This window comes from Xiphophorus maculatus, chromosome 10, assembly GCF_002775205.1.
Source record: "Xiphophorus maculatus strain JP 163 A chromosome 10, X_maculatus-5.0-male, whole genome shotgun sequence".
Lineage (NCBI taxonomy): Eukaryota > Metazoa > Chordata > Actinopteri > Cyprinodontiformes > Poeciliidae > Xiphophorus > Xiphophorus maculatus.
Genome location: NC_036452.1, coordinates 6886685 through 6906673, shown reverse-complemented (window position 1 = coordinate 6906673; position 19989 = coordinate 6886685). Strand labels below are relative to the sequence as shown.

Sequence of the window (19989 nt, the reverse complement as noted above, 5' to 3'; positions counted from 1 at the left end):
AAACATCTGAACCTCATAAGAATTCAATCACAGCAGATTTATCCTCCATATTTGTTACTGAGTAATATTATCTGTTAACTCCACTTTAATTTGCATAAATATTTCTACTATCTGATCGGAAATGCAGCTCCTACCTGGACAGGAAAGTGAGAAGAGGTCGATGTCGGGCATTCGATACACGATGTGGTCTTTCTGCTTCAGAAAGGTGACAAATTTAAAAAGTAAAAACAAAACAAACATTAAACTGTAAAAAGGTATTTAACATGCTAACTATTAACTATTTTTGCATGCAGCTGTTTTTTTTCAGGAGATTAAAACTCTCATGCATTGTTTTAATTTTGTTTTAATTCCATTCAGATTCATTATCTGGCCCCCCGGCACTGCAAAACAGGACATTACCCGTCCGGATAACTACAAGAAAATTTACAAAAAACAGAAACATAAAATACAGCGGGAACCTTAGACTGTTCCCCTGCCTAAAGGAACCTCAGACTGAAGAACTCTTGGCCTCCAAGCCACTTAAACTAGCTCTTTTAAATACCAGATCAAAAACATTTCATTATACATTACACATGAAAGGCTCTGTAGAAATTAACATTTTAAACATTTAGCATAAAAAACTCTCCCTCTTCTCACAACTAGCAGTGTGAAGAAAACATTGCCATGTGTGGTAAACAGATCACAGAGGAAAGTGCACTAATGCAAAATTAATCAGCCACATAGTCGTCATAATGGCTGTAACAAGTTCTGGCCATGGTGGTAGGATAAATACTTTATGAAAATGACCCAACTGAGACAAAAAGCAAAGCAGCGAGGCGGAGAGTGAAGGAGTTTCATGACGAGCTGAGAGACTATCGATCCGTCTCTCCATGTAATTGAGCTGCACTTCGATTGCTGCGGTTCTTAATGGGAGAAAAGCTCCGACTGCTCCGTTCTCAAGCTCTGTTTTGCTTTCAGTCACTCCCATTTCTCTCAATGTGACATGAATTTCATAATCAGATCTGAGCAAAGCCTCTCAAACTTTCTGTGCTGAGAGAAACCGCCCTGAGGATGAGGCTGAGTGGAGGAGGAACGTGTCTGCGCATTTTTCCATTCAGAAGCTCAGAGGAAGATTAACGCTGTGTGGACGAACGGAAAATCATCCAGAGAGACGGAAAAACGAGGCGGTGCTTTGCTAACAACCCAGAGACTTTAATTTATACAAGTAACTAAAAGTAACACAATAATTTTTTCCACATCAGTTTAATTCAATATAAAACTTATGAGACTTTAACAAAAACTGCAGGTGTGGGACTGGTTATGGTAAATTTGGGGTTAAAACATGTTTGTTTTTCATTCAGGGGTAGAAAATACAGAAATTTTACTCAAGTAAAAGTAAAAAGTACAACGCAGACATTTTGTTTTTCCAAAATAAGCTACTCAATGTAATTATTTACAACTCTGACCTGCATCACAACAAAAATATACAAAATAAAATTGTTTTATATTGTAGTAGTGCCTAAGCTTGTTGCAATAATCAATAATTCAATTAATCGCATAATAAATGAAAATTAGTTTACTAATTTTCATTTGTATGATTTATTGTTTTTCCCTTTTCTCTCTTTCTACTAAAAACTGGATGATAAAAGTCTTCAGTCTGGAGCTTTGGTCTTAACTGGCCCCTTCATTTTTTATTGTTTTGTTCATTTACTTTGTATATTTAAAATGTCTACCAGTTCTAGTATTAAAGGTTCATTAGATTTTAAAGTTTACTGATCTTTGAGAATGTGTTATTGCATTATTATGTTATTGCCATTATATCACTTAAAAATGAGCTCAAAACAACAATATTATCATTTATCGCAATAACTTCTGGGACAATTTATTGTCCAGCAAAATTTGTTATGACAGGTCAGCACTTTCCCATAATATATGCAAAAAAAAGCTACCAAGCTAGCTAGCAAGGGTATGTTAGCAGCTAGTTAGCGGTAGCCTCAACTACTTTAAGTCACAGAACAAAATGAAACTTTTGTGTTAGACTCAAACGTTGCTTAACAGAAAAGTCCTGCGATAAAAATTAACTACATAAAATATACAAGATTAAGACTTGTGATTAACTTATTTAATGTCAACTTACATATTTTTTAAAATACATAAATTTAAGACTTTATAAGACACCTGCTCAGGCTGATTCAGAGTCAAACATGCCTCATTTGAACTCACCTCTCCGTTACCGATGGGTTCAATCCCATAAGAGAAGTTGGAGTCAGAAAACATCCCCCTGAGAGCAGTTTAAAGTAAAATATTAGACATGCTCAACTCAGCAGGGTCAGGAGTGTTAGGGCCATTGTAGATAGAAATAATAACAATAAAGAAAAACTCAGGCGCTTTGATAATAATGTCAGAAAGTTTCTAATAATAATAATAAAAATGGACATTTCTGAGCTCCAAAAGCTGAAAATTTGTGAGAAAAACCTTAGAAATGTTCTACAAAAAACAAGTAAATTTCTAAATATAAAAAATCAAAACTTTGAAAGAAAAAAATCTGAAATTTTGAGGTTAATCTGCAAAACAATTCTAGAAAGAAAAGGCCAATGTCTGAAATTGAAGAGTTGAAAATTTGCAAGAAAAAAATAGGAAATTTTGAGATTAATCTAAAAAATATTATAGAAAAAACAAGTAAATTTCTGAGTTTGAAAAGTAAAATAAAATTACAATAATCATTTTTTTTTAAATGAAAATGTTAGATTAATCTCTGAAAAATTCTTGGCAATGTCAAAAGTTTAAACATAGAAATTTACTTGTGTTTTTCTATAACATTTCTGAGATTAATCAAAAAATGTCAAAGTTTTTTTCTAGAAAATATTCAACTTTTCAAACTCAGAAATTTCCTTGTTTTCTCTAGTAAATTGCTGAGCTAAATCTCAACATTTCTGGGTTTTTTGGTGAAAATTTACTCTCTTTTTTTAACTAAAAGGGATCTAAAATAATCTTTTTTTGTTGTTGTTGCAGTAATTGTAAGTGTTTGACCCACTGAAGGCCTTGGCAGGTGGATATCGCAGCCCAGGAGCCAGGCAGCCCCCGCACTCGCCCATGGTAGTAGCAATGCTCCCCGCCCTGAAAACAAATAATAGATTAGAGCGAGACACTGAACCCTCCATCTTCCTGTAACGTGTTCATGTCAAATTTCAGAAAATGAAACCAGTGCCCGTCTGAGAACCCTGTGCTGCCACTGATCACCTGGCAGGTATTTTCCATCAGCCGACCGTCAGCCAGGTGGGCGTTTGCTAAAGGAGATCAATTACTGCAGGACAACTTAGAAAGAAAGATACTGTCTAAATAAAACAGCATAAAAAATAGGAAAATGCAGAAAGTCTTTGTTCACCTCTATGCTCATTCACTGCATAAAAAACCTGAGACTGCCAGTCGCATAACGATCTGCTGCAAGGTTACAGCGTGTAACACCATACTGAGGCGGATTGCATAAGAAATCTTGAAGGGCATTAACTCTGCAGTACACAATATTTTTACAGCATCTGTAGTTATAACATCTTCTTCAAGTTGTTTAAAACCAGAAATATTTAATTGCTGTTAAATGTAATAATTTGTGATCGCTAATTTGGGATTTGTTTCAGTCGCTAAGCTAAGCTAGCTTTCTCCAGACTTTCTGGAGGAAGTAAAAACTTTTATTTTTAGGCAGTTTTCCTACATGAAAGCACAAGAAGAATTAAATAAGGATGAAACCAAAGTGACAACTCATAGTTCAGCACCCAATTCATCAATGAAAATCACTTTATGGGAGATAAAATACTATTTTCTTTGGCGTTTTTTTATAATTGTTGGTCATTTGTTCCTTCGTAGTTTTGTAAAGTTGCAGTTTTCACCCTTTTGTGCCCAAAAGTAAAAATGTACAAACCGGACCTATTTACCATGAGATATTTCGACATCAAATTATATTTGCTTTAATGATTCAAAGTAATTTTGCATACCCTACACAAAGGTCAACAATGAGGAAATGTGGTTAGGTATTTCAAACTAATAACAGTTATTTTGTTTTAATAATGAGTCATATTCAACTGAGTTGCCCAAACTGGAATCAGAACCACAGTTAGAGGAAATATGCTAAATTTATATGCAAAATGTTCAGAAAACAAAACAATTAAGCTAAATATTAACTGATTGAAATGTTTTGTTAAGTTAAGAAGTAGCAAACGGTTAGTTTGTGGAAACAACATGGAAGTAGGTTGAGATGAAATGGGAACATGTGGGTACAAAAAAGGGCCAAAAACGGACTGATTTGGCAACCGGACCCAGATGTAACGTTTAATGCTTAAATAAAAAGTCTAAAATTAAAGTAAAATTGGGTTTTTTGGCTAACAAGTTTTACTTCATCCCCTTTAGGAATTGTTTTTTTTTTTTTGGTCAAAAGGAATTAGAAAACAGCTAAATTGTTTAAAATGCTAAGGCACACTGGTGTATGTTATATGTAGAAAATGTCACCTGTTTGCTAGCTTTTTTAGCATCTCTAAAATATTTAAAATAAAATGCAACCTAAAAGCCAAAATTTAAAAACATATCCAGTCACTTGAAACCATTTCTTTTTTGGCTGATTAATATGTAAGTTTCCAGTAAACTGCGTCTCGGTTGACATTTCAGTTTGGCTGAAGTGCAGAGAGGTAAAACCGTCGCCTCCAGATTCTATCACTTGATTATTCATAATCCCCTGCAGGGCTCCAACTGGACGATCATGTTTTCAATATAGTGTTTCAGAGCCGACTCTGCGCTCGGGGTGCAGATATGGTCAGATTACAACAATCTGTAGGGACACTCTGATGCCAATCAATAAATTCATGTATGTTTTTACAGTTTTAAGAAGCTTAAAGTAGAGGAATATTAATATACTCGCATCTGTTTGTTTGTGGATTCTTGGAAATTGGGAATGTAATAGTATACACTCATCTTTCCATGGGTGAAACACGGGGAGTTTGTTTCAGTTGTTTGTAATGAACCTCAGTAAGTCACCGGAGTCAGCTCAGACAACAATATAAAAAAGTAAAAGCAGCAAATCTGTCCAGATATTTTTCTAAGATGCTGCTAGTTTTCGGCTGGTCCTGCTTTTTGCTTCCAGAACTTTCTTTATTCTTCATTGGACAGACTCCAACTGACACTAAACAGGCAGTTTTGGCAAATCTTTTGGCTACGACACAATTCCCCTGTTCAGTCACATCCCAAAAAGGCTCTGTTGGAGTGACATCTGGGGACCGTAGCGGTTACTGCCATCTCCTGATGGAAATAGTCATCAGAAAATGGATACAATATGGAAATAGAAGGGACCTGCTATACAAAACTAGCATTTAGCACATTTTTATATTCTTCCACTTGGGTTTCTACTGCTTCTAAAAACAGAACAAGCGATTTAAAAACCCACTCAGTTGTGGGTTTAATAAGTTCAATAAGTTCATGTTTTTTGGGGTCTGAAAAATTATCCATTTCAAAACCTTCCGGAATGTAATGTCACATTCAACCGGCACTGCGCTGTTACCTAGCAACCCCAATGGAACCAATCTGTCACCTAGCAACCCAACCAGAGTTCCACCACATTTATTCAGCTTTTTAAAAAATTTTACTTTATTTTGAACAAATAACCTTTTTAACACAATGAGTAATGTTATTTTACACTAAAGAAAAAAATAATAAAGGAATACTTATCCATAAATAATATAAAATAACCACAAACATTGATAATTCTGGTGTTAATGTTTTGCAAATCCACAAAGTAACATAAAGTTTTTAAAAAAGTTAAATATATTTATACATAAATGGGTAAAATAAAATAGTGTACCTATTAGTTTATACAAACACTAATATTTTCTTAACAAATGTGCAAAAACACAATCTGTTACAAGTGTCTGCTTAAAAAAATAAAATAAAAAAATTTATAACAAAGGTGTCTGCTTATGAGATAAAGTTTAGCTTATTAAGAAGAGTTTTTGCTTTCGTAAGTTTCTGCTTATTTAAATGAAGTTTTAAAAAGCTCAATATAAATAATCACATTTATTCAACTGTATTCACTGTACAATGGCTGCTGGAAAAGATAAGTGAAACCACTTGCTGCAGTCTTGTTGGTTGTGCAGGAGGTTCTACTTCTGCTTTTTAAAGATGTATGGTTGCATAATTTTGCATCCGTTTGTAGCTTTTTCAATGTCAATTGTAAACATTGAGTTGGGGGGGGGAGGTGCCAACAGCAGGTTATTTGGATTTAAAGTGACAACATGCCTTAAAACAGCTCATTCTGAAAGGAGCTCAAAATATGCAGAACTGAACAAGACCAACTTTGTTCAAAACATTTTATGAACATGTTTTGCATAGTTCAGAGATCTAATCCTACTCAAAATTACACCATCGCTAGCAGACTGAACCACTGGTACTAGGTCGGCTGTAGCTGAAATTAAGAATTGTTGGACCAAGCAACAACTTTCCCATGTTCCATTTTAAAATTTTTGTAAGTTTTTGTAAATTAGAGCTCCAGTTTCTGCTTCCAGGTGACCGGAGTGAATATTTCATATTTCTCGGTTGCAAAAAGTGGTTATTTTAGCTTCCGTTGGATTTTATTATCATTTTGTAAACTGGTCTCCTTCATCCTCCAATGAATATCAACAAGCCATTTCCCTGCGTACAACAGCTGCTCACTCTCTCTGTTTTTCGCACCACTTTCTGCAAACCTGAGAGATGGTTGTGTGTGAAAATCCCAGCAGATCACCAGTTCCTGAAATAGCCAGACTAGTCTGTCTGGCACCAACAACCATTCAAAGAGCTACAAGCAACTGAACAGATCCAACAAATAAAGCTGCTGGTCAATATGTTAACCAATTTCATGAAGACTTGTCCACAAATTCAAATCATTTTCACTTGCATTTAAACCTATTTGAGAAAATCTGACTAATGTCAGCATTTAAAATATTACATTAATATTTAAAGTCTAACATTATATTGTTATTTGCAGGTCTATGCTCCACTCCACAGTAAAAAACAAAATAAAAAGGACTTTTTAAAACCAACCAAAGCCTAGTCCTACAGTTTCAGCCTAAACAGTAAGCATATCTGGATCTCAGTACTTTTATTTTCTTAAACCTTCAGACATAGACGCAACACTACTTCTCGGAGGAAAGAAAATACTTTCATTAGTCATACTAGACAGAGAGAGAGCTCATAGCACTTAGCACAGGGCAGGATAATAAATAAATAAAAGGTAGGATTACGAGGCTAAATGGAGGAAATCAAATTGCCTGACACAGCAGACACACACTGACCGAAGAACTTAAAGGGCTTTTCAGAAAGGTTATGTGTGCACTACAAATAATGGCTACTCACTCATGTAAATAAGCCCCATGCATACAAAATTATGCATAAAAGGTAAAATATCTCCAACGAAACATGAGCAGAACAACATTTGTAGAGAGTGATGAAATAGCTTGAACTCAGAAATGGACAGCAACAGTTATAACCTTCAGAAATAAGAGGATTGAAGTTGACAACTAACAGAATTAGAAAAGTTAGAGTGCACTGAAAGCCTGCACTCAGCATTAATGCTCTCAGAGGACCAAAGGAATGGTAATAACAGACAGATGAAGCTTGAGAAGGAAAAAGAAACAACTTAAAAAGCAAAAACTACCTGTAACTTCAGGTCTGTATCCTAAGAAAGAAAACAACTACTGCAATAAGGAGGGACTGTAACATTTCCATAATGTTCCAGGTTTTATCTGATTTGAAGTAACATTCATTCATTTAAGAAAATGTCTGTTGGGTTTTGAGTATTGTTCAAATTTCCACTGGTCATGTTTAGTTTGTGTTAATTGAACTCTAGTTCATTTCTCTAGAAAGTCCAGTTCGTTTGGGGAGATGTGAAAGCGCAATTGACCCCTGATCCGGACAAAAAAGACAAATTCTGGTCTGCCTAAAAGCCTCGGTCTCACATTAATATAAGCGAACTCTGGTGCGGTTCAAATGCATATGTGAACGCCAAGTGGACTGGAGACAGCTCCTAAAGCAGGAAGCAAACTACAGTGCCCGGCATTCTGGGTAAATATAACCGAAACAAACCCAAGAGTCTAGATACAGCGAAAGAAATGGCTGTGTCTTTTACCAAACACAAAGCAAAAATCCTACAACCGCTACTCCATTTTTGTTTACATTTCATGAAGAAAGAAGTCTTCCGCTGAGTGTCATTTCCTTCAGTGGTTCTTGGTGCAGCGCCACCACAGGCGAGGAGGGGAACAGGTTGTTTTTATAGTTTGGTTCATTTAACAAAGTGCAGTGTGAAAGCGAACCACAGCAGCTGAAAATGTAACAAACGTTGCAATTTTGGTCCAAACACCAGAATACAAACAGAAAAAATAAATAAATTAAGACTTTTCTTCCCCCTGGAAATAAAAACAACAACTCTTAGATGCCTGATTGAAACAAAATAGACCCAGAGTGGTTCTGCTCCTGACTGCTGGCTGCCATAGCAACCGCTCACTGATTGGTCAGGTGGCTCTTTCAGCAGAAAAGGGTGACGAGCGAGAAAACAAGACAGAAGATTAAAATACAGCAGAGAACAAGGCATAATTGAGAAGCTCATAGAGAAAGCTGTAAATCTCTGATGGGAATAAATAATGGGATTTATTTTAATCAGATGTATGAATAATGGCAGACAGAGCCATGCCAACAACTGAATCATAAGTGCCTCTGAAACTGTGCCGAAAAGCTGCAATTCAATGCTATTTCTTAAGGCCAGAGAAAATAAAACGCCACATGAGTTCATGCTTCAAAGAAAAGCATCCATCTACTTCAGAAATGCAAAAACATTGAATAATTTAATTGTTTTTGGCCTGGAGTGCAATAAAAACTCCCCTATAATCTGCAGAAATAAAGGATTTTTATCTCAATTTTTAGTCAATATGTTGCACATGAGCTGCTTTTGTTGCAAAAATTGGATAATTAAGACATAAAGAACAATGTTGGCTTTCCAAATAAACAATAAAGTATCATACAGGTATTTTTGGTCTAGTTTCTAGTGAAAATATCTTTGTATGCTTAAAATAAGACAAAACTAACTTACAAGTAGCTTTTCAGCATTAAATAGAAGCTTGTTTTAGGTAAATAATTTCTTATTTTTCATTTTTAAAAAGCACTGTCAGATTATTTCACTTATTACAAGATATGGAACAAATATTTTTTAAACAATATTAAGGATTTATTAAAACAAGCTATTATTTCCTGCTGAAAATGTACTTGTAAGTTTGTTTTGTTATTTCAAGCGTACTAAGATATTTGCACTACAAACTAGACCAAAGATACTTGGTAAGGTTTTATGTTTTTGCAGAAATCCAATGCCACAATTATCAGCATCTCTAGTAACTCCTTTAAATAACCGTAACTAAAGTATTTTTATAATGCATGTTCCATTTTCTTTAAGTTAATCAGGTTCTCTAGTATTTTAAATTATTAATGCTCTTATTTTCATAAGTCTGGACTCTAAAACTCAACCTCAAATTGACGAGGAGAGCAATAAATAAATAACGGGTGTGAAAAATAAAGCTGACGAGAAACCAGGTAAAAAAAGTCGATACCAGATCGTAGCTTAATATCTTCCACTTGCAATCTGAGCAACTAAGAGCTATCAGATACAGCAGATATGATGTTACAGTGTTGATTTAGAGATGAAGAAAACAGAGGAAATCATGAAGCTATTAGTGGTGAAAACGCTGCAGGATACAGGCTTAGTGCCGACAACAACAGGCCTCCAGGATGTCATGGATTTAAAGGGGCAGTATTGATTAAAATCAACGCTTTTAAGCTTTACTTCATGTTGTAATGTTGTTCCCCCATCAAAAACAAACCTGGAGTGTCGCTTTGATTCATTCACGCATGTTTGAGAAGTCATTTAATCTCCATGGCAACCATTGAAAACGCCCGGGCGGACTTAGCCCCGCCTTCTACACGCAGCTCCTCCTCAAGAGCTGCAGTTTCCAAAATTTATTTTACAAGCTACTACACTGTGAAACGCTGGTAAAGAAATTGTTAAAGGGTTATTCCAGCAGCCATGTTGTGACGACTTCCTGAAGGCGGAGTTTCGTAAAGAGCAGGAGTTCTTAAAGAGACAGAGGCCCAATTTCAAGGCATTAAATTATGCCACTTTTAAGTGGCGTCCTGAAGAAATCTAATTCAAATGGGAATGGTTTTTAAGAGTAGTATTTCTGTTTGTGGCACATTGAACGCCGTGTCATACTGACACAGTCATGCAGTTACCTAAAGAATAAGTAATTTAAGTAGTTTGTCATTTTCATAGACACCACATGGTAACAATAGTTCCACATTACACATATTTATATAACCTTACCGTATTTTGTGATAGCTCCCCATTGTCAAAGTGACGCTCCACGTAGTCTGTAGAAAGGAGGTTGCTGTAAAGTAAAAGTAAATTAAACGGTTATAAAACCCTGCTGTAACTACTCAGATAAATTTAATGATTAATCTGGGCTTTTTTTAGTCTGGTGTTTATTCTAATAGATTTGAAAAACCTCTTATAAGCTTTTATCTATGACACAAGAAGAGTTGTGTCGCCTGCAGCTACAAAAACAGGGGATGTACAGAATGTGGGGGAGTGCAATGCAGAAAAACAACAAATCTTTAAGTGACGGCTGTAAGGAAACGATCAGAAGGTCACAGGCGTGTTTACTTACTGGTTCAGTTCCAGGTCAAGGGTGAAGGATGTGCCAAAGGCCTCCACCAGGAAGCTGCTCTGGGCCAAATGAATGGGCTAGGAGAGAAAATAACACCAACAAATGGGAAAAATCAAGAAAAATTCATTAAAACATTTCATTTCATTCAGTGAATTGATAAATTTTAACTATTTTTTTAAAATTAAAATTAACAAAATTAAAAATGCAAAAATTTGTTTGTTGTTATTTTTTTTTATGTTTTTTCCCCTAAATGGTATGGACTACTTTTTGTCCCAAAATAAGGACTTTCTATTTTATGCATTTATTTATTTTAGTTTTAACTGTAATAAAAATTTTATTACAGTTTTATATCATTAAAGATCCACAACACAAAAAGGCTTCAGCCTTTTGCCTTAAGGCGACAGTTTCAAGACTTTTTGGGTGATTAATTGTTGACCAAATTTTTACCATCGTTAGCCAGAGGTCAGCGGCCGAACAAATTCATTTTAAGGGTCACAACTGGCCCGCAGCCCACACTTTGGACACCTCTGATATAATTTAAAAGTTAAATTAATTTTTAAATGGTTATTAATTAAATTTAACATAATTCATTCATTCAAAGAAAACTGATGAGTGCTTCTGCCGCACCAAAATAGATCTAAAAATATTATTTTATAGATCCAAAAATGAACTAAACTGCTCTGCTTGTTGAAGCACAAGAATAAAAATATATTTTTAATAAAAAAATTATTGCTAACAGTTTTAGATAAGATGTTAAAGAAAGAACTTTTTTGATTTTTTTGTACGCCTGGTTTCGATGTTTTAACTGATGCTTTACAAACAAAATATTGTTGAACTTGATGACAATCTGTGGCGTTGAGTTGCTCAAAGTCTGGAAGAAAATTATTAGATTTTTACAGATTTGCTCACTTACAAATTAAAAGCTTTTGACATGATTTTGTTTAGCCTCTGTCCAAAAAAAAGAGGAAATTGTGTGTTTTTCTTTTAGTAAAGCTACTAAAAGTGTGATAAAAATCACAAGCTATTTTTTTCATTTTCAGTTTAATGAATTTTGGTGATTAATCTGATTGAGATCCTATAGTTTTAAACTGTAAAATGGTTTTTTTTAACTCTTCATTGATATCCTGTTTCTCTCTGTTCATCAGAATGAGAAACATTAAAATTAGATATTGCTCCATGACCGGGGAATTGAGTAATTATTTGTTCTTTGTACCACGAGGAGAACCAGGACTGGAATAAATAGAACAGCTGGAGTTATTTTATTACGCCATTTTTTGCTCTGCATTGTGGGACAAAATTCACACAAATGACCCTCAAAAATAAAGGACTGTGAATACTTTGCGTATTTATTTTGCTTATATACTCATATACTTCACCTATTAACAAAATATCACTCTCCTGTATGTTTTTAACATTTTTTATTTTTTATTCTCTAAATCAATCAAGAACAACAAAATGTGGCTTTTTAGACTAAATAATTTTTTTAAGGTTTTATGAATTGTTGTTATGTAAATAAATTAATAAAATTTCTTCAAAATAATGAACATTTAGTGTTTAATGTTAATATTAATTTTTACCTTCCTGGACCTACATGATGCATCCCTACAGCATTATGCTGCCACCACCATGCTTCACAGTGGGGATGATGTGTTTGTTAAAGGGGTAAATAATTATGCACTCACTTATTCTACTAAATAATTGTCACTATTTTGGAGAAATACATTTTACCTCAACATAAATGGGGATTTTTTTTTTGAATATCTTTAAAATTAGTTGATTCTGACTGTTTATGGGCAATGTTGTTGGGATAGTTTGAATAAATTACTGTTTTTGTTTACTCTATGATCCACAGGATGTTACAAATGGCTACCGGAAGTGTCTTATGAATCAAAAAAGCCAATACAAGTTCTGTATCGCCATGGCAGAGAGAAAGAGCCAGAATGAATTAAAATACATTCACAAAAATGTGGAGAATTTGTAAAAAGTAAGAATTATTCCTGTTATGTGCTGCAGAACGGAAACCTTTAAAATTCAAAACCATGAATCTCAGGACGGCATTGATCCCAAATAAAAACTCACTTCAACGACTCACCAATTTGTCAAAAATGTCACGCTTTCAAAAGAAAGAAAAAAATGGCGAAAAGGGATGTGAGAAAAAAAAGTGAGTGTGGAGAAGTGAAGGAAGTCAGATTTTTTGACAGCAGGATTCATGACAAACACTGATGAGGAAAGACGTCAAACAGCGATCAAACAGCGATCGCTCTCTCTTTCCAGATAAAAACACTTTGCTTCAGACCAGCAGCTAGCTAACTACCTGTCACCTAGCAACCCCAGAAAAGCCCAAGCGAGCTCCAGTATGTTTGGTCAGCTGGTTTTCACCACTGTATGGTTGTCCAATGGCTGCTGCGTTTTGTTGTTGACTTGCTGCATTCTTATTGGTTGTGCGGGAGGCTCTACTTCTGCTTTTCAAAGATGTACAGTTGTATAATTGCATATCTGTTTGCATCCATTTTTCTGTGGGAGTGTAAACGTTCAGTTGGGCGGAGTATTATCATTAATGCCAAGTAGGGCTGAAACGATTAATCGGTCTAATAGAGATTAATCGATTATTGAAATAATCGTCAACTAATTTAGTAATCGATTAATCACTAAATGGAGTATTTACAGACTTGAAGAAAAGAACTTTTTGAAAAACAGCATATTCATAGCAGTAATTCAGAATCTTTTAGCAATAAAATACAGACATTTGTCTGTATGTTTTAGCTTCACCCTGTTCACATTCACAAAGGAATGCTGTTATTGCATTTCAGTCTATAAAATGTTTATTTTCCTATTTAAATATATTTCTAATATTGCATCAAAAAGGTTTAGGTAGCTAAATGAAATATCTGTAGAATGTGACAATTTTTTTAACCGATTAATCGTCAGAATAATCGATTACTAAAATAATCGTTAGCTGTATTCATTTACTTTTTGTAATAGCAGTTGCCAGGTTTTCAATAAATATATGTTGTCTGGATGAAAACAATGAATTTGTTTTTATATTTTTCAAATATTTGGGTTCTATACTTACAATGAAACAAAAGCAAAAAAAAGCAGCATGATCCCTCATGGATGTATTGAGGAATATACAAACGCCATAAAATAAAATAAAATCAATAAAATTCCCCAACTTTTGAGACTTCACATGAAAACTAATACAAAAACAGAGTAAAAATGTTTTACTATTTGGTACCCTCGTTTAAATTCACATGCAAGGCGTTCTTTAGTTTCATTAAAAAGGTCATGAGACAACATGCTAACCACAGAGGGCAGCTCAAGGTCACACCTGCAATGCCGACAGTGGGGAAAGGAAAGGTAACAGGAGACAACAGGTAGAGGTGTGAAATATAATCTGACAGGGTGGAAAGTAGCAAGAGATTGAAGTGGAGGTGGGCTGAGTTTTTCTTTTTTCTCATGCAGGAGGTGTGGTCGAAAAGAGAGAGAAAGAAAGAAGGAGAGAGAGAGAGAGAGAGAGGCGTCCAGGAGTGAGAAGACAAAGAGGTGAACCAAAACAGAGTGTCGCTTTTCATTGCAGTTTACAAAGCAGCATACTGTATATAGGCAATGATGGCGTATAGGGCCACTGAAGAGAGAAGAAAAATTTGTGAATTTCTGCCCAAAAAAACTGAAATCTTGAGATTAAACTCAAAAGTTTTCTAGAAAAACTGGACGTCTGAAAAGTTGAAAATTTGTGGAAAAAACTCTGAAAATTTCTACCAAAAAAATGTCAAAATTTTCTGAGCTTCAATGTTGAAAATTTCTGAGTTTGGAAGCTCAGAAATTTTTTGTCTTTCTCTAGAATATTTCTGAGGTTGATCTCAAAATTTCAGGGTTTTTTTCCTTCTGATGTTTTACTTTTCAGAATCAGACATTTCCAAGTTTTTTCTATGAAATTTTAAAAATTTATTTCAAGTTTTCAGATTCTTTTCTAGCAAACTTTCAACTTATGAAACTCAGAAATTTCCAACTTTTTCTAGAAAATGTTAAATGAATCTCACCATTTCTGAATTTGTTCTAGGGAATTTTAGACTTTTCAAGTTCAGAAATTTCAAAATATACTTTTGTCGAGTGAAATATAATCACTGGAGAAGTTCCTTAAGTTCTCGCCTTCCTATCGCTCGTTCAGCCGAAATTCCTGACCAGAAATTACTGATTTGCTGCGACGCGATGAGAAAAAGGGAGAGGGCATAACAGGAAAGTTTCAACGTGATGGGGGGAAAAAGACGTGATTCAAATTAACACGGTTGATTTTGAGGACGTAAATGCACTTATGGAGCGAAGTTTTAACATTCCTTCCAGTTTAATAATAATGTTTATTCGGTCACTATTTAATATAGCTGACACAAAATAATAAGTTTTTTTTTTTTTTTATTCAGCATATTATGAAAATTTGCCCTTCAGGTTTTTAAGAAAAATGGCCGCTAACTGTTAGTCAATAGATAAGATCAATTAACTTTAGATTAACTCATTAATTAACAACTTGTTGCATCCCTATTATTTGTGTAAGTTGGAAACAGTGGTAGCTTTTATTGAGAGCAGCATGGCACACTACAGGCGGAAAAGAAAAGTTTTCTATGACTTTGCTAAGGCTTATTTCATGCCCCATTAATGGAGATGGCCGACTTCTGTGGTTTGCGCAGAGTAAATTCATTACTGCTGCAGACAACATGTGGCTGATGAAGCCAACTTGTGTATCTGAGTCTCAATTTGTGATTTAGTGAAAAATTCTGGGACATTTTTAACTGTTTTTCCAGGAAGTCTGCACTGGATCTGGTGTTCACACATTCGGTATAAAGTCATAACTACTTTTGATTCTATGCATCTCATTAAACATGTAGCACACAAAGAGTCATAAAATATCTGTTAGTGAAAATGGTCTTTTACTGTTTCAGGGAATAAAACAGGAATATGTGATAATTCCTGGGTACTGGAACAATGAGCAAATCCCACTGTTCTTATCTGCAGAGCCATAATTAGAAAAGTCTTCTATGTTTTATTTGTAAAAACACACAAAAAGAGCATTTTTAATGCTTTCTATGTATTCATGGAACATCTGAGCAAACTAAATTGAAGGAAGTGTGAAAAAATGCTAACTTAATTAGCTATGTCAGGGGTCTTCAACCTGTGGCTCTTTAAACCTTCTGAAATGGCTCTTAATATCTGGTTTAACATAGTAAAGAATAAACTACTGTCTGCAATATAAATTTAATAATAAATGCTTTTTATCATGTAATAAATTGATATTCCATGACAGAATCACACCAGTGGTATCGTTTAATTATTGTTGTTATTTAGTTTAAAATTATGTATGTTTTTATTTTAATTTTCATTAAATTTCAACATCTCACAGAAGGAAACGTACATATCTTCTTTTCTGTTACCTGAAGTGCACAAAGTAAGGATATTTGTACGCTTAACTACATATTATTAGTATGGGTGCACAATATATCGGCATCAACATCGATATAGAGCGATATTAATAAATTTTTGACACATCGATATTGGCACCACAAACAAAATATTAACAACCAATATTTATTTCCATCTTGTTGCCTTTTTGTAAAGGTGTCAAAAAAGTTGAGAAATATATATAATATCGTCCAAAACATCTATATTAATATCAAATATCAATCCAAATTTTTATATTGGTGCAACCCTAATATGAGCCTACAAAATTCAAGTGCAATGTGTTCTCTAATGTCTTTTTTATTAATCCTGCAGTTTTGTTTTGTAATTTCTGCCACTTCCTGGAGAACATTGAGTTTTTTGGTTGTGTCTTCGTCGACAAAATACGCTGATTAGATGAAAATAATAATTCGCTGGTGGTGTGGTTCATTTGTGAACACAGTTGTTTGTGTCTTAACATTCTTTGCAGATGAAAGACAGATCAAATTTCATGCATTTTTGGCCCAATAGTTGTTCCATACACAGGAATGTGCGCTCAAAACCACAAGTTATTGTTTGTTTACATAGATGTATGCGCTCATATCAGTTTCACTGCACATTCAGACTGATAGCACAGCTTTTGAGCAAAACTGTGGGGGTGTTAAAACATACATGAGTCTAAAGCTCACCTGCTGAATGCCATCTGGCAGGTTTCTGACCCGGGTGTCCAGGTGACCGTGCAGCAGCTCCTCCTCTGAGTGGATCTGCTGCAAGAGCCGCTTGGGTTGGACGACCTCCTCTGCAGAGGGCAACCTCACCCATTCCCCCACACCTGCTTGGAGGATAAACCATAATGAAAAACTACCCCAAACAGCCCATTTATCTCCGTTTTTAATTAGATGTATGTGCAAAAATCGTGGGTAAAGAAAATAAATCCACGTTTTTACCTGTCTCGGCGTACCTCGCACAGACTGCGGCGAACAGCAGGCATCTCACAGGGATCATGATGCTCACATAGTCCCAGTGATTTCCTCGGAGCTGCGACGTTAGATGACCCGACAGGAGCCGAGAGGAGCGCAGCGGGACTGATGCTGAACACGACCGCTGCTTTCCTCTTCTCTCAAACGCGACGCCCGCATTTCGCAGAGACCGTCCCCACGGTGCGCGGGGTGAAAACACGCGGATGGGGTTTCCTAAAAACGCACCTGTCTGGCTTTACGCGCGCGTGTCGGCTGCTTCGAGAGAGCAGGAGTCCGCGCGAGGAGCTTGGAGAGACGAAGCACGTGGGGCTTTACGTGCTCTCCCCCCTCCCTGCGTGGAGAGATGAGCCCTGATGGGTCTGAAGCTACAATCACCTAAACATGATTGACAAAAAGGTGGGCTTGACCAGAACATCCCGGATGAACTGATTCACCAAAACAAAAGCACCAAATTACCATAGCAACCAGAGGAAGAGAGGGCATGCCAATGTGAATATCAAGAGAGAAAAAGGAAGAGTAAATGTCCGACAAAAATCTAAGAAATTTTTAGATTAATTACAGAAATTACATTAAAAAAGAGGTCATTTCTGAGTATAAGTGGAAATTTTGCTAGAATAAAAAATCAAAAATTTTGAGATTAATTTAAGAAATTTTCTAGAAAAAACTTGGAAAATTTCTGAGTTTGATTCGTTGAAAATTTGCTGAAAAAATATCAACATTTTAAAGTAACATCAGAAGATTTCTGGAAAAAGCAAAGACATGTCTGAGTTTAATCGCTTGAAAATTTGCTGGGAAAAAAAATTATAATTTTAAAATCAATCGCAGAAATTTTCTAGAAAAAACAAGAAATTTCGTTCAAGCTAAAAGTAGAAATTTAGCTTGAAAAAAAAACCTCAGGAATTTTGAGATTAATCTCAGAATTTTCAAAGAAAAACAAGAAAACTCCTGAGTTTCATAAGTTTAAAATTTGCTAGAAAGTTTCTTTGAGACAGTATTAGTGATTACTTGTATATTTTCAACTTTTGCAATAAAACTTTACATTTTACATCACATATTAAGGCCAAAAAACAAGAAAATTTCTGAGTTATGAACATTTAAATTTAACTTGGAAAATGTTTTTGGAATTTTGAGACTAATCTCAGAAATTTTCTAGAAAAAAACTTGGAAATTGAAGTAAGAAATTGATCAGTTGAAAATTTGCTGGGGAAAAAATAAAACTTTTGAGATTAGACTCAAGATTCCTTAGGTTTTACTCGTACATTTTCGACTTTTGCATCAAAATTTTACACTTTGCTTATGCTGCTGATGTACATGTTGGTTCTAGAAAATACAATGGAATTTATTCAAGCAATTCCTCAAGTAAAATTAAAAAGTACAGAGCAGTAAAAGTACTACACAAAGTTTTTCCCAAAAAGATTACTCTTGTAAATGTACCTAACTCGAATATACTTATACTTGGTAGTGGCGAAAATAGCAAAAATAAATTTTTTGATAATACTTTGTTTTTTGATTTAACATTAATTTAAATTTATTGAGACGACAATAAATCAAAATTCATATCATAATTTTTTCACAATACATTCCCATCCCTTCAGATCTGGAAAGTTATAGACTTTGGACTCAGAAAATGGCGATTAAATACCAAATATTGTTGATATTAAATACCAAATATTGTTGATATTAAATACCAAATATTGTTGATATTAAATACCAAATATTGTTGATGCCAGCAGGAAGTTGGTCAGATGAGCCAACAGGACGCATCGACCTGCAGCTGCCTTTCCTTTCACCTCCTATTTCGCTCCAACAAACGTCAGCATTTGCTTAGTTGAAGGGCAAATAAACGCCTTTGTGGCTTAAAAACATTTATTTTAAAAAAAGACACTGTACAATTTTAAATTAGATTTAACCTGGAGAACAACTAAACTAAAAAAATAAAAAAATCCAGCAGAGTACTGTGAAATATCCTGTGGTCCACCTTCAGATGACATTAATCTGACAGTTTGTGTCGTCAGCCGTGTGAACGCCTCGCCTGTTGGACCGTCCACGTCTCATGTGGGATCGGATCCAGGCGCAGCACTTACAGTAATTGAGTAATGCCTGCCTGCCCTTTCAGAAAGCGGCCTCATTAACTTCTCCAAACCGCTGCGCATTCCCGGACAGAAATACTGAACGGCCGCAGTCAGCAAAACAAACCGAACTTCACATCAGGGTCCAAACTGCAGAGAGAACCAGGAAGAAAGGCCTGGGCGATATTAACAATAAAATCTGACTTTTTATCGTCAGAGAGCCGATTTACAATCTTAATTTATGTATTTTAAAAAATAAAATAAATTAAAAATACATAAATAAATGTTTAAAAGTGTGATGGAGTATTAGGGCCATATTAAGATTAAAAATTTAAAAAAGTTACGAGAAGGTCAACATTTTGAGAAAAATTCATAATATTACGAGACTAAAGCTGCAATATTATGATAACAAAGTTAAAATAATACAAGGATAAAGTTGTAAATGCACAGTAGTTACATTTCAAGAATAAAGTAAAATTGCGAGAGTAAAGTCCCACAAAAATAACGTCAAAATAATACAAGAATCAAATTGTAATACTACGAGAATTAATTGGTAAAATTACAAAAATAAAGTTGTAGCGATAAAGTCAAAATTTAAAGAATAAAGTCATAATATTTGAGAATACAGTTGAAATATAATAGCCATAATATTTCCAGATTAAACTCAATATTATGAGAATAAGGTTGTAATAATTACAAAATGAATTCATAAATTTTATGACTATTTTGGTAATACTATACAGCTTTCCTTGTATTACTTCTACTTCAATTTTTTTCTTGTAATTTTATTATTTTTACTTTCTTAGTGAC

At 34.7% G+C, this 19989-nt stretch overlaps 1 protein-coding gene across 6 annotated transcripts in view; it reads right to left on the bottom strand.

Moving 5' to 3' along the window:
* The window catches only part of LOC102229534 (disintegrin and metalloproteinase domain-containing protein 11-like), a 32867-nt gene extending 15395 nt beyond the window's left edge, over positions 1–17472 (bottom strand). For 2 of the 6 annotated variants that reach the window (XM_023341578.1, XM_023341579.1), the window contains exons 1-7: positions 17078–17471; positions 16820–16965; positions 10704–10780; positions 10361–10424; positions 3014–3096; positions 2203–2260; positions 135–195 (exon numbers count right to left, since the gene is read on the bottom strand). In XM_023341578.1, the coding sequence (XP_023197346.1) occupies positions 135–195; positions 2203–2260; positions 3014–3096; positions 10361–10424; positions 10704–10780; positions 16820–16965; positions 17078–17135 (547 nt within the window). In that variant the 5' untranslated portion in view covers positions 17136–17471. Of the gene's footprint in view, positions 1–134; positions 196–2202; positions 2261–3013; positions 3097–10360; positions 10425–10703; positions 10781–16819; positions 16966–17077 lie in introns of all 6 variants that reach the window. The other 4 variants (XM_023341582.1, XM_023341581.1, XM_023341580.1 and 1 more) reach the window with 4 other exon arrangements.
* Between the last annotated feature and the right edge of the window lie 2517 nt (positions 17473–19989).